Source organism: Guillardia theta (genome assembly GCF_000315625.1).
Source record: "Guillardia theta CCMP2712 unplaced genomic scaffold GUITHscaffold_11, whole genome shotgun sequence".
Taxonomy (NCBI): Eukaryota; class Cryptophyceae; order Pyrenomonadales; family Geminigeraceae; genus Guillardia; species Guillardia theta.
Genome location: NW_005434663.1, coordinates 163,616 through 174,761, shown reverse-complemented (window position 1 = coordinate 174,761; position 11,146 = coordinate 163,616). Strand labels below are relative to the sequence as shown.

General features: G+C 53.9%; 4 protein-coding genes across 4 annotated transcripts in view; 2 read left to right on the top strand and 2 right to left on the bottom strand.

The window, feature by feature from the left end:
• Nucleotides 1–1,048, top strand: part of GUITHDRAFT_134344 (hypothetical protein) — a gene marked incomplete at both ends in the record, with an annotated part of 4,921 nt that extends 3,873 nt beyond the window's left edge. Inside the window, 3 exons of the mRNA XM_005838327.1 lie at nucleotides 40–681; nucleotides 797–863; nucleotides 983–1,048. Of these exons, the coding sequence (XP_005838384.1) occupies nucleotides 40–681; nucleotides 797–863; nucleotides 983–1,048 (775 nt within the window). The remainder of the gene's footprint in view (nucleotides 1–39; nucleotides 682–796; nucleotides 864–982) is intronic.
• A 992-nt stretch (nucleotides 1,049–2,040) lies between these two features.
• On the bottom strand, nucleotides 2,041–3,171 carry GUITHDRAFT_84969 (hypothetical protein). The gene is made up of 6 exons (XM_005838326.1): nucleotides 3,083–3,171; nucleotides 2,764–3,027; nucleotides 2,622–2,714; nucleotides 2,377–2,578; nucleotides 2,235–2,326; nucleotides 2,041–2,190 (listed from the first exon to the last, which is right to left on the bottom strand). The coding sequence occupies exons 1-6, from the start codon at nucleotides 3,124–3,126 to the stop codon at nucleotides 2,124–2,126; spliced, it is 762 nt and encodes a 253-aa protein (XP_005838383.1). The 5' UTR covers nucleotides 3,127–3,171; the 3' UTR covers nucleotides 2,041–2,123.
• A 2,564-nt stretch (nucleotides 3,172–5,735) lies between these two features.
• Nucleotides 5,736–6,743, top strand: GUITHDRAFT_102672 (hypothetical protein; the record flags this gene model as incomplete). Its single annotated transcript, XM_005838325.1, has 1 exon — nucleotides 5,736–6,743. One exon carries the CDS (start codon nucleotides 5,736–5,738, stop codon nucleotides 6,741–6,743), a length of 1,008 nt encoding a protein of 335 aa, XP_005838382.1.
• A 17-nt stretch (nucleotides 6,744–6,760) lies between these two features.
• GUITHDRAFT_102671 (hypothetical protein) lies at nucleotides 6,761–10,976 on the bottom strand (the record flags this gene model as incomplete). The annotated part of the gene is made up of 12 exons (XM_005838324.1): nucleotides 6,761–6,832; nucleotides 6,995–7,060; nucleotides 7,184–7,250; nucleotides 7,297–7,334; nucleotides 7,401–7,874; nucleotides 8,485–8,552; nucleotides 8,605–8,812; nucleotides 8,978–9,467; nucleotides 9,509–9,694; nucleotides 9,950–10,072; nucleotides 10,112–10,203; nucleotides 10,317–10,976. 12 exons carry the CDS (start codon nucleotides 10,974–10,976, stop codon nucleotides 6,761–6,763), a joined length of 2,544 nt encoding a protein of 847 aa, XP_005838381.1.
• Nucleotides 10,977–11,146: the final 170 nt, after the last annotated feature.

Genomic DNA, 11,146 nt, shown 5'->3' with positions numbered 1-11,146 from the left:
GGGGAGGGAGGGGAGGGAGGGGATCATTTGGACATGCAGGTTCAATGAGCTGCAAGACTCTTTGCATCGCGATGCAAGAAATGCTTCACTGCTCGATGACAAGCTAAACTTTGAGCAAGCTTCGCTTCAAAACTCATCACTCACCAGCCATGCAGTCGACTTATCACCAGCATTTGACTTCTCATCGTTGCCAAGGGATCCGAGGGATCGCAGACAAGAAACAGAAGACGCACAAGAGAGACACGAAGAGAATGAGAGAGATGTGAGGGATAGGAGAGATGTGCCGGCGCTGGACTTCAATCAAATCAGGAGCAAGGGACAGAAACCAGAACGTCTCAAGGGGCAAGACAGCAAGTCAGCCATGCAGGCAAGAGATGCAAACAGAAGCAACAGGCGAGGGGGAGTAGATTCTTCTGCAGCTCCACCCTTTCCAGATTTTTCATCGGGCGACATCTCAGCATTTTCACCGCACGAGGATTCGTTCGTGAGCGCCGGCAGCTTGAGGAATTCCAGCGGCAGGCAGGTGAAGGCAGGCACGAGGAGGAGGAGAGGGTCAGACTTTACCAACGAGAAGCTCTTCCCTCGAGCCTCGCACGCTCACAGCCAGTCAAGCGAGGAAGCGAATGGTGGACGCAGGCAAGAAGGGGAGGAAGGAGGACAGAACGCGGGGCAAGGGAAGATGTGAGACTGATGCTGCTTCCTCCTCCTCCTCCTCCACCACCACTTCCTCCTCCTCCTCCTCCACCACCACCACCACCTCCTCCTCCTCCTCCTCCTCACAACTCTTCATTGCCAGCAACATGTTCGTGAAAGAGCTCGACGAGTTTGTTCAGGGCAGAAACCACTCGGATCAGAGGATCAAGGTACTCAGCGCGCATGAGAAACTTCGACTGACCGTGCGGGCAGACTCACGACAGTTCGACAGCGGCAGACTTTGTTGACATGTCAAGTTACCATGCATGCTCTGACCTTGACTCTTCAGGTTCTCTTCTCCCGAGACAAAAATCACTTGGAAATAGTTCGCAATGGATATCAGGGACACGCGTGACAGACCTTGGCATGAAGAACGTTGGCCTTGAGATCAAGAACATCATCATGTTTTGTCATGATCGTTGTTGTTGTCATTGTCAATCAATCTACTTCTTTGCTGTTACACTTTCATTTACTCATTACAACGCATACAAACATAAATCACAATCCGTCGGATACTCAGGCGACGCAGGGGTGAAGCATCTGCAGTGCAAGATCAGAAGAGGAGGAGCCGGTACAGCAGCAAGTGAGGCAGACAGAGGCGAGGTAAGAGGACAGGGTAGTGAGAGAGAGAAGGGCAGAGAACTGGCTGGACACATATGTTGGTGAGATCTATACGCGAATCCCATTCGTGTGATAGCCGCGCATCTTCAAACACCACAGTATCGCGTCCATTAGACACGCATTCATCGACATCGATGATGCCAACACAGAGGACGCAAGTGAACCAACGGAAGGAGTAGTAGAGAGGAATGGGGAGGAGGTGGTGGTGGAGAGGAGGAGGAGCAGGAGGAGGAGCAGGAGGAGGAGCAGGAGGAGGAGCAGGAGGAGGAGCAGGAGGAGGAGCAGGAGGAGGATCAGGAGGAGGAGCAGGAGGAGGATGAGCAGGAGGAGCAGGAGGAGGAGGAGGAGGAGGACGAGGATCACCTTCGCTCATGCTCACATTGTTCGCGCTTTGTTGTCTCCCCCACTCTATTCCCCCAGTTCACACCGCACGTGAAGATTTCAAACCTCCGGGGCCCGGACGGCTCCGGCGGGTAGCGGCACTGCCGCCATGGCCCGGGCCCATGGGATGTTTTGAAGCCGAGCAGTCACATCAGAGTCTTTTACTAGAAACTTTACTCGAAGTTAAGTTAAAAATCAGTACGAGGACAATCAGGAGAGTCGAGGAGGCTTGACCCTGACACTGTCGCACAGGCCAAACGGCGAGAAGAGAAAAGACAGCGAGAACCAAACCTAAACCTGCCGACTGCTGTCCCCCAAACTAGAAACAATGCCAGATGAGATTTTACTTCCTGTGATGCCAGGTTCTTTACTCAAAGTTAAGTTGGTAGTAGCTCGATCTTGCCAGGTAGTAGCTCGATCTTCAAGGATCATGGAAGTTGAACGATCATCACAGTGATGTCATCGCGATAAACATAGGGAGGGCGATTTTGCCACCTTGTCAAGACGGTCAGTGACTTGCTGTGAGGATGAGAGAGCACCTGTGAGAAGCGACGTCAAGCAGAGCTCGTGCCCCTCCGTCCGCATCCGCATGTTGCCCGACAATCTCGACGCTTTCCTGGCTGGTCAGGACCTGGCGACATCCGATCATCACCCTTGAAGCTCGAGAGACTCGAGCTGTACCTCCCAGAGCCCGTCAGTAGCCAGAATGATGAACTTATGAGCAGGCGAGCAGCTGAGGAAAGTGACTTCGGGGCTTGATGTGACGCCGAGGTGACCAACGGCTTCATCGCCGAAGGAGCGACTGACAGCGAGGCCAGGCAAGTTTGAGCCGGGGATGAAGACTCTCGCCGTCTTCCTCAAGATGTCATTGTGATATGCAAAGCTGTAGAGAGGTGAGTCGGAGGAGGCGAGGCGAAGAGACGCACCTGGGGTTGCTGTCGGAGTCGATAAATTCAGCGTTGAAGTGAATGTTCTGACCGTCGTAACCTTCGTCAACCGAATCTTCAAGCAGCATGATCCTACACCCACAAGGAGTCAGCCCAGAGGGTTTTCCAAACCCTCCCGCACCTCTTCTGCATTTGGTCAATGACGCCTACCCAACCTCCCGAGTCTGTGATCCGTTTCCTCTCTGCCGGGATGCCTGGTTTGTGATCGATGGTGGCATCAATGGATACCAAGGGCGAGTTCTCGCTTCGCCGAGCTCCGATGACAGCTCTCGAGTCACCCAGGTTTGCAAACACCATCGTCTTGTTCCCGCTCCCATCGGGCAGGACGAGAGCAAGGGTACACGTTGAGCCACTCATGGTACAATCCACTTGGTTGAGAAGAGCTCTGCCGGGAAATAAGAAATCACTCCCTCTCAACATGAAAGCAGGATTGTAAAGACCTGTTCACATTGAGAAACCTCGCGATGATTTCGGCTTCGAGCATATGACGTTGGACGACAGAGCTCGAACTGGATCCTTCCGTCTCCGGCTCCCTCTTCTCGTCCTCCATCAAGCACAAGTTTTGAAGGGTTGGCAGTAGTTCTGTGAAGATGTTGAGATGGGCTGAGACTCACAAGGGATCACCTGCTTCAAGATAGTCTCGCACAAAATGTCCTCTTGCTCCATGTCCGTCCAAGACACCAAAGATGCCAACCTGAGCGTCCCCTCTGTTGCAGTTGGCGGAGCAGAGATAGCCGTCCTGATTCAATTTCGTGCTCTCCCCTCGGAAACCAGGGAGAGTGTAAGCGGCGAAATCGAAGTCCTTTGTACAGCCCAAGGCAAGCTTCTTTGCGGTGTTTGATGCCTTTCCATGCAGATCTTCAGCAGCTTTTTCCTTCCTCGCAATCTGATCTCCTTTCTGATCAGGCCTTTCAAGCAAACCCAGACGAGATCTTGCACTTCGAATCAGGTTGAGCAATCTGTGGGTTTTTTTCACTCCGTGACTTCCCTCGAGCATTTTTGCTGCTGTGTACAGCACTATCACAATAATCCACCGACAACAAGAAAGACAACAAGGAGACCAGCAAGATGGGAACTCACTGCTCTGAGAGACTTCTTGCGGCTTCTCCAGCATCTTAAGGCTCTCTCCACTCCAGTAGCCTGCGCAAGTAGAGTGTCGACATTCAAAGAGAACAGCACGAAACATTCACCTTCACTCGGAGCATCCGCGGGATAATCTTGCAACTCAGAGACAACAATCGGCTGTTCTCCAGGTCCGTCGGAGCCTCCTGGAGGTTTTCCAATCGGCTGCTCAAGGTTTGAGAACCAGAGTCTGAAATCGAGGGATCGAGCGTGTACCTCATTCCTCTCACGGAAATAACGAGTTGATCTGTCAGAAGCTCAACAGTTGCAGAAGTTCTCTGATTCTAACACATTCAACCTTGGGCTTTCGACAGTCCCGTTCCCTGTCAGGCCACCGCCATAGGAAATCTCCAGGACACACGCCACACCAGGACCTTCATTCGACAACTGACACAAGAATACTTAATGGGATCAAGACAAAGAATTTTCACCTGCAACAGTTGACCTCGGCCGGCTTCGAACACTTGCGCGTCTTTAGACACGTCTAGAAGAACGTCCTCCAAGCAGGAAGCAGTTCTTGAAAACCAAGGATAAGAAATATTCCACCCTCCCACCACGAGTACCTAGATTTTCTCCTGCTGAACCTGTCTTTCATCAGCTCTACCCAGAACTTGCATCCTTCTCTTCTTGGGCAGCGTCCTCCCCTGCAGACACAGTCTTCCTCGTCGTTTGCCCTGTTCCATTCGAAAGCCTTCAAGGAATCATGGAATCCCTACGAAACAGGTCAGCCTCAATTGTTGAGCTAGTGTCAACCCACCGTTTCTTTGGTATCCTGCATGATCCTTGCAATGAAGCTCTCATCTTCAGCACAGAAAGTGATTTGCAACAGCCGGGTCCTGACATCTCCTTGAATCACTTTGTGTACAGTCCATTCAGCCCCTGGCCTATCATGAGGAGGGATTGACGACTTTTCAGGAAGGAGCACCAAGGAAACACTGCAGAACGAGCTCTCCATCAGAGAGATTCTCGTCGTTCTAAAGCAGCGGGACCATCCACCTGACCCGCTGCTGAAGTCTGTGTAGTTCAATTTGTTTGCGGTGTCGACAATCAACTTTGCAGGCAATTCGTTCACGTGCTGATTATCACGAATCGAAAGCAAGCTCTGGAATAGTTGTGGGATGACTTGAAGGCCACTCGAGTCCCCAGCGGAACTATCACTCTTGGAGAGCGCAGGCGCCTGCATGAGTGTTGAGGGTTTCTGTGACCGTGTTCGTATCTTTGCTCCCTTGATAGTGTCATCACGGCAGGCTGAGTCGAAAGTTCTTTGCAGACTCACGGACTTGTGTAAGAGGAGCAAGTTGCCGGCAGGCACGAATGCACCTCTGTGACTGACTCTTGCGTTAGCAGCCTGCCTGGTGCCAAGCGATTGGCACGACAAGACAAAACTGCACACATGCAGGAAGAGCTTGAAGAAGGCTGGCATGACGTCAACCTCTGATGCTAGTGCAGCTGTTGTCTTAGAGCTTGATTGTCTCAGCTGTCACTTCTCATCTCCTCCTGACACAACTTGGACCTTCTTGATAGCTTTTGTCCCCCTCTGCTTGAGGGAAAACAGTGAGAGGAGAGGGGCAGGAGAATGAGAGCAAGGCAGCTGAGGAGCAGAAGAGTGAGAGAACAAGAGGGTAGATAGACTCAGGAGGAGGAGGAGGAGGAGGAGGAGGAGGAGGAGGAGGAGGAGGAGGGAGGGGGGTGCGGGGGGCCAGGGAGGAACGGAATGGGAGGCAGCACAGCACAAGGGGAGGGAGTCGCAACAAGTTATGGCGGAGTACGGGTGGTTTTGACCTGTAAATGTGGGTGGTGTCTGGTGAAGGTAGGGTAGGGTGCATAGGGAGAAGGAGGGTGGGGTCAGGGAGGTAACTTGAAGGGAGAGAAGGGTGGTAACTTCAGAGGATATTTGACTTCCGTTGACACGAAGCAATGCTAAGCAGTCAGTAAGAATCGCGATGAAGTCATGAGGTGAAGGTGAAGGAGATGAGAGAGAAGATGCTGGAGGACGTTGAAGAGAACTTCCTTCCATGTGCGAAGCATGATGTGAACAACAAGACGACCTGCGATCAACTCGCTGTGTACGCGAACTCGTGGGCACTGCGAAAATTCCTCGAGTATGAAAATGTCCTCAGCTTCCGTCAGAAATGGGCAGAGCGACATCGAGAGCGTCTCTTTGTTCGGCTCACACTTCAAGGATGGCGTGCTATCAGTCGATCAAGGCTTGCGAGGACGAATGGAAGGTCAAGGAGACGAGCGAGAGCAGAATCTTCGGGGGAGGACGAGTTCGACCCAGACGGGGATGAACCTCAAGTGAACGAAGCCTTTGCTCGATTGAGATGGAGCACGTGTCAGAAATCTCTCGCTCAGTGCCAGCAGAAGCTCTTCAGGACCTTGGAGATCCGCCTGAGGACGAGGAGGTTACAGCTCCCTTTACAGGAATGGAGGAGACTCCGAATCAGGTCGTCGAAGTTGCAGCAGGTGGAGCAGCAAGTGACGCGCTCACGATGGAAGGGAGCTGCTCAGTTTGCTTTGAGGGAATGGAAGGCAAGAACACAAGACGCTCATAAGTCCGTTGTTGTTGTCGAAAGAACGTTTGATGTTGCGGAACAGTCGTGTTCTACAACAGGTTACGTGAAAGATCTTATGGAGGTTGAAGAAAGGTGTCACAACATACAGAAGGTTCAGCAGCATGTGAAGCAGCTGCAAGACAGCATATCTAAGTCACGAAGTCTCCGTCTGCAGGAGGCACCAACCACCTCTCCCTTCCCTAATCCTGGCGGCACCGAGGAGTGTAGCATGACACTGCTGCTGGATGAACGATGTTTGGTCGACCCCTTTCAACCCGACCGTTCAAGTTGTTCAGCATTCAGCTCGCAAGGGTTCCAGTCTTGCGCTGCCGTGGCAAGGAGCAAGGAGCTGCTTGCGTTCGTTCCGAGCAGGAGGGAGAAGCCCAGGGGTCTGCCGGCAGGGATCGACTTGCTTCTAGAGTGAAGGAGGTAGGAGGAGCCTCATTGTGATCGCTCAACATGGCAAACTTCGACGTGTGCTCCTGCCTCCAGGAGCTCGTGGATCCACGCGATCTGAGCCGACGACAGGCAGAGAGCGGGCGTGGCCGAGGTTGGGGAGGAGGAGGAGGAGGAGGAGGAGGCAAGTGAAACAGAAGACGGAGGGAAGAAGGAGGGGAGAAAGTGGCAGCGAGGAAGAGGACAGTCAGAATCGCCCGCGCAGGCAGTTTAAGGTACCTGTGCGTTGCTCAAACTATCTCCTGGCCCCTTGACCTCCACTAGCAGCGACGAACATTTTGCATCCTGATCCTTCGTTAAAGACGACACAAGACCCTTCGAGCCTCCCCTCACCTTGTCTCCTCCTTCCCTTCCCTCCCCTCTTTTCTCCTCTTCTCCCCTCCTCTTCTCCTTCATTCCCTCCCTCACCTTCGCTTCGTCCCAGAAGATAAGGTCTGGTAGACCATGGCGCCAAGTCTGAAAGTCCCTTGCAAACCTGCCCTGCTTGTCAAAGTTTGACGGGGACGCGCAAAGAGTCTCACAGGTTGCACACGCATGCAATGACTTCCTTTCCAATACACTGTCAAATTTGTCACGTTGCACGAAGAAGCAATCACGCTGATGTGAGTATTTGTGCTGAACCCACCCGCGCGATGGCGATCAACTCTTGCAGACTGTGTCTGTTCCACTGCACACCGATGCACATTCTGTTCTTGTAGCAATCCCAGTTCTTCGTCAGACGATCGACCAGGGGGCAAACTCCTTCTCCCTCTGCCACGTCACTGATAGAGCTCAGTCGTTGTGAGATCTCAAGTCTGCCCCAGACGTCATGATAGGGCTGCACGTCATTCTGCCCTACCTCCTCCTCTCGAAGAAAGCTGAACCCCCAAAATCCAGCGGACTCTGCGGCAATGCAGAGTGAGGGGAGCATGTGAAAGGCAGAGGGCAGGTGCTTCACTTCCATCAAATCTTCGGGAACGAAAAGGTCGCAAGGGTCCAGGAGGACGTCAGCTAGGAGGACCCCAAACAGCATGTGCCAGATGCCGTTCTCTGTATGCATGCCGCACTTCCAGCCCCCTCCCTCCTCGCTCGCGTAATGCTGCAGAGCTGCGTTCTCGACCTGGAGCAGCGTCAGGTGGGGTCAAGGGATGATGGCGAGCACGTATGGGATGTCGGAGACGATTTGCCGCTGTGTTGCTGTCCTCCTCGTGGGCAAGGCTGCCGGCTTCCATCGGCGGGGAGGGACTGCCAGGACCGGAGGGTCTCGGTGAGAGGCTTCTCGTGCCAGCAGGCATCAGTACCTGAGAGCTTTGAGCAGCGTGCTTCCATGGCGATGCGGAACTCTCCTGTCGATGGAGCGGACAGGGAAAGAGAGAAGGAGAGGGTGAGGGTGAGAGAGCAGGATAGGGAGGAGGCAGCGACAGCAGCACAGCAGCGCGAGGGGAGAGGCGAGGAGAGAGGCGAGGAGAGAGGCGAGGAGAGAGGCGAGGAGATGAGGGGGAGGAGATGAGGGGGAGAAGATGAGGGGGAGGAGATGGGGGGGAGCAGATGAGGGGGAGAAGATGAGGGGGAGAAGATGAGGGGATTGGGGGAGGGGGGTGACCTTGAATGCTCGACTTCTCTAGGTATGCTTCACAGAGCGAAAGTGCTGATTCAAGAGAACCTGGCGGAAGATCATGGAGAGGGAGGGGAGGGCGAACGCAACTACCCGTATGCTGCAGGTCCATCACTTTCCGCAGGAGAAGCTGAGGGGAGGAGAAGTGAACTTTGAGCGGCAAGTCAGCGCTGAGCAGGAGATCTGTCGGGGTGACAGGAATCATCCAAGAGGAGCAAGAAGCAAGTCAGCCCACCGATGACTCGGATTGCTTCTTTGTATCTCTTGTCTCTTTCCAGCAGCCCCACACCGCAGTACAAGATGCGGGCGATGACAGCGTGGCAGGGGTTTGACCTGAAGGCGAGCACGTCGGTCTTGGCTCGCAGAGCAGACTGGAAGATGTTTGCCGCCCGCTCGACGCTCTTGTATGCCGCAAGTGCGTCTCCAACTCTCACTGAGGCTTCCTGAGATCAACAAGAGGGTGAGATTGAAGGGGAGGTAAGGAGACAGAGGAAGAGCAGGAGGAGAAGGATGCAAGGAGAGGTTGAGACGACAGAAACGTGGAGCAGAAGAAACAGGATCACGATCATCAACGCTCAGTCAGAGGCAGAAAGGAATGGAACACGGACCAACTCATCGGACAGCTTGATCGCTGCTTCAAGCTGTGGGAGATCTGACATCTTCTTGCCTTGCGCTTGCGAGGACGGTTCGCTTTCACTCCTTGGAGTTTCGGAGGAGAAGAAAGTTTGAAGGTCGCACATCATCAAGGCCGCAGCGTCTTCCGGTGAGAAACCAGCGGAGGTAAAGAACAAGATCTCAAGACGATGAAAGGATTGCTCGATGCCGTCGGCGATGCTGATGATTAGCGGCGATCTGATTCCTGCGGTTGGCGACGTCAACCTCCTCGCTATATTGTTCGAAGAGATTCCAAGAATGTCAAGAATGGCGTTGGAGTAAACATTGGTGACGTTGCCTTTCTGTCCGATGAGAGTTTGTACACTCCTCTTACGGTCCAATTGCTTATCTCTTGACTTGTCGTCTCCACTCTTCGTCAGGACCTTGCAGATCTCCTTTGTGATTGTTTCTCTATCTTTCAAGCCTGAAACATGCCCTCCCAGTCTGTTTGCGCGTCATCTTTGGACTCATTGCTGTGGTCTTACCGCTCGTAGTACAGCTTCTTCAATTTCGCGTCGTCAAGAACCGGAAGGATGCAGTGGAGCGGCTGAGGGAGATCGCAAACCTGGTTGTACATACAAGTCACCATCATCGTAGCAGGTGAGACAAGGTACATGTTGAAGACGACGCGCAAAACCATTCTCACAGAGTTCGTTGGCTGCTCCTCTGACCTGCCCAACAAGAATCAGATTCCATGTCTTCCCTCCCTGTCAAATACTTCCGGATCATCGCAAGAAAACCAGCGACAAGCAGACGCAGGGATTCCTCCACAGGCTTGGTGAGCAGAGTTGCGTAGGAAGGCGAAGAGGAGCTGGAGGAGAGAGCAGGGCGAGCAGGTCAGAAGGAGAATGGATGTGAGGTGCGGATGAAGAAGATGAGGAATGGAAGAGGCTGGTCTTATGACCATCGGGAACAAGCTTTAGAACCACTTCACCTGCGCACTCTCACTCATGCTCTTCAACTTGTTGAAGGCCTCGAGGTCCTCGGAGCTGAGCGAGTGCTGGTGGACATGTCGTCGTCGGAGCAAGCACTTCAAGTTGGACAGATGCCTGTGGCAAGTGCCCTCAGCCGTCTGACGTTTCAGCAACCTCGCTCGCCTTCCGTCCACGGCTGGGGATCGAGAGCTTCTCCAGATCGGAACCGCCAGCTTCTCGCAGGATGGTGACCCTCCTCCGAAGAGCTGCGAGCATTGAGAGGAGAAGAAGAAGATTAGCAGGAGCAGAGCAGGAGCAGGAGCAGGAGCAGGAGCAGGAGCAGGAGCAGGAGCAGGAGCAGGAGCAGGAGCAGGAATACCATGCTACGGAAGGAAGGGACGTCCAAACTAGAGCACTTCCCCCATGTGTGAGCATGAACGCCAATGCCTGGGGGTCTTCTATCTGAGAACACGTTCCTGTACCCGATGCGAAAGCTTCGGCTCCACCATGGCAGGAGGCAGCAGCCGTCAGGAGACAGCAGGCAGTAGCGCTCCTGCTCCTTGAGGGTGACGAGAGCGCCGAAGTTGCCGTAGCTCTGCTTCTTGCGTGGGTGTACTGGTCGTTCTGAGATGAAACGAAACTCCTCCTCGCCACCATCCTCGTTCTGATCGCCCTCTGAATCGATGCAGATCACTTCTCTTACCTCCTGGTGCTTCCTTTCTTCCTTCACTCCTCCTGCTCCTGCTCCTGCTCCTGCTCCTGCTCCTGCTCCTCCTCCTCCTCCTGCTCCTCCTCCTCCTCCTCCTGCTCCTCCTGCTCCTCCTGCTCCTCCTGCTCCTCCTGCTCCTCCTGCTCCTCCTCCTTCCTCATCTTCGATGCAGATCTCATGCGACGTCCTCGTTCTCGGGCTCTCAGTGCTCTCCGACGATGCCTTGCTTCCAAAGAAATCTTTGATCGTCCTAGCCTTGCCCTCCTCCAGCTTGCTCCCGTCCTCTTTCTGCTTCCCACGCGCGCCTCTGTTCCCTGCTTTCTTGCCCATCCGTTGATCCTCCTTTCTCTCCTCCTCTCCTCTGTCCTCTCCCTCGCTTCCCCTCCTCCTCCCGCCCTCCCCGATCCGCCCTGACTATTTCCCTCTTCCTTCCCCCCCTTTCCCTCCTTTCCGCCCCTCTAGAGCCCTAGTAAGTAAAATGGGGAACGGGGGTGTGGGGG

Coding starts and splice junctions, on each gene's coding strand:
- GUITHDRAFT_84969 (XM_005838326.1), bottom strand. CDS start 3,126: ATGCTCGAAGCCGAAATCATCGCGAGGTTTCTCAATGTGAACAG. Junction 3,028..3,082: donor AGGTTTCTCAATGTGAACAG/GTCTTTACAATC, acceptor ATTTCCCGGCAG/AGCTCTTCTCAACCAAGTGG. Junction 2,579..2,621: donor GACTCCGACAGCAACCCCAG/GTGCGTCTCTTC, acceptor ACCTCTCTACAG/CTTTGCATATCACAATGACA.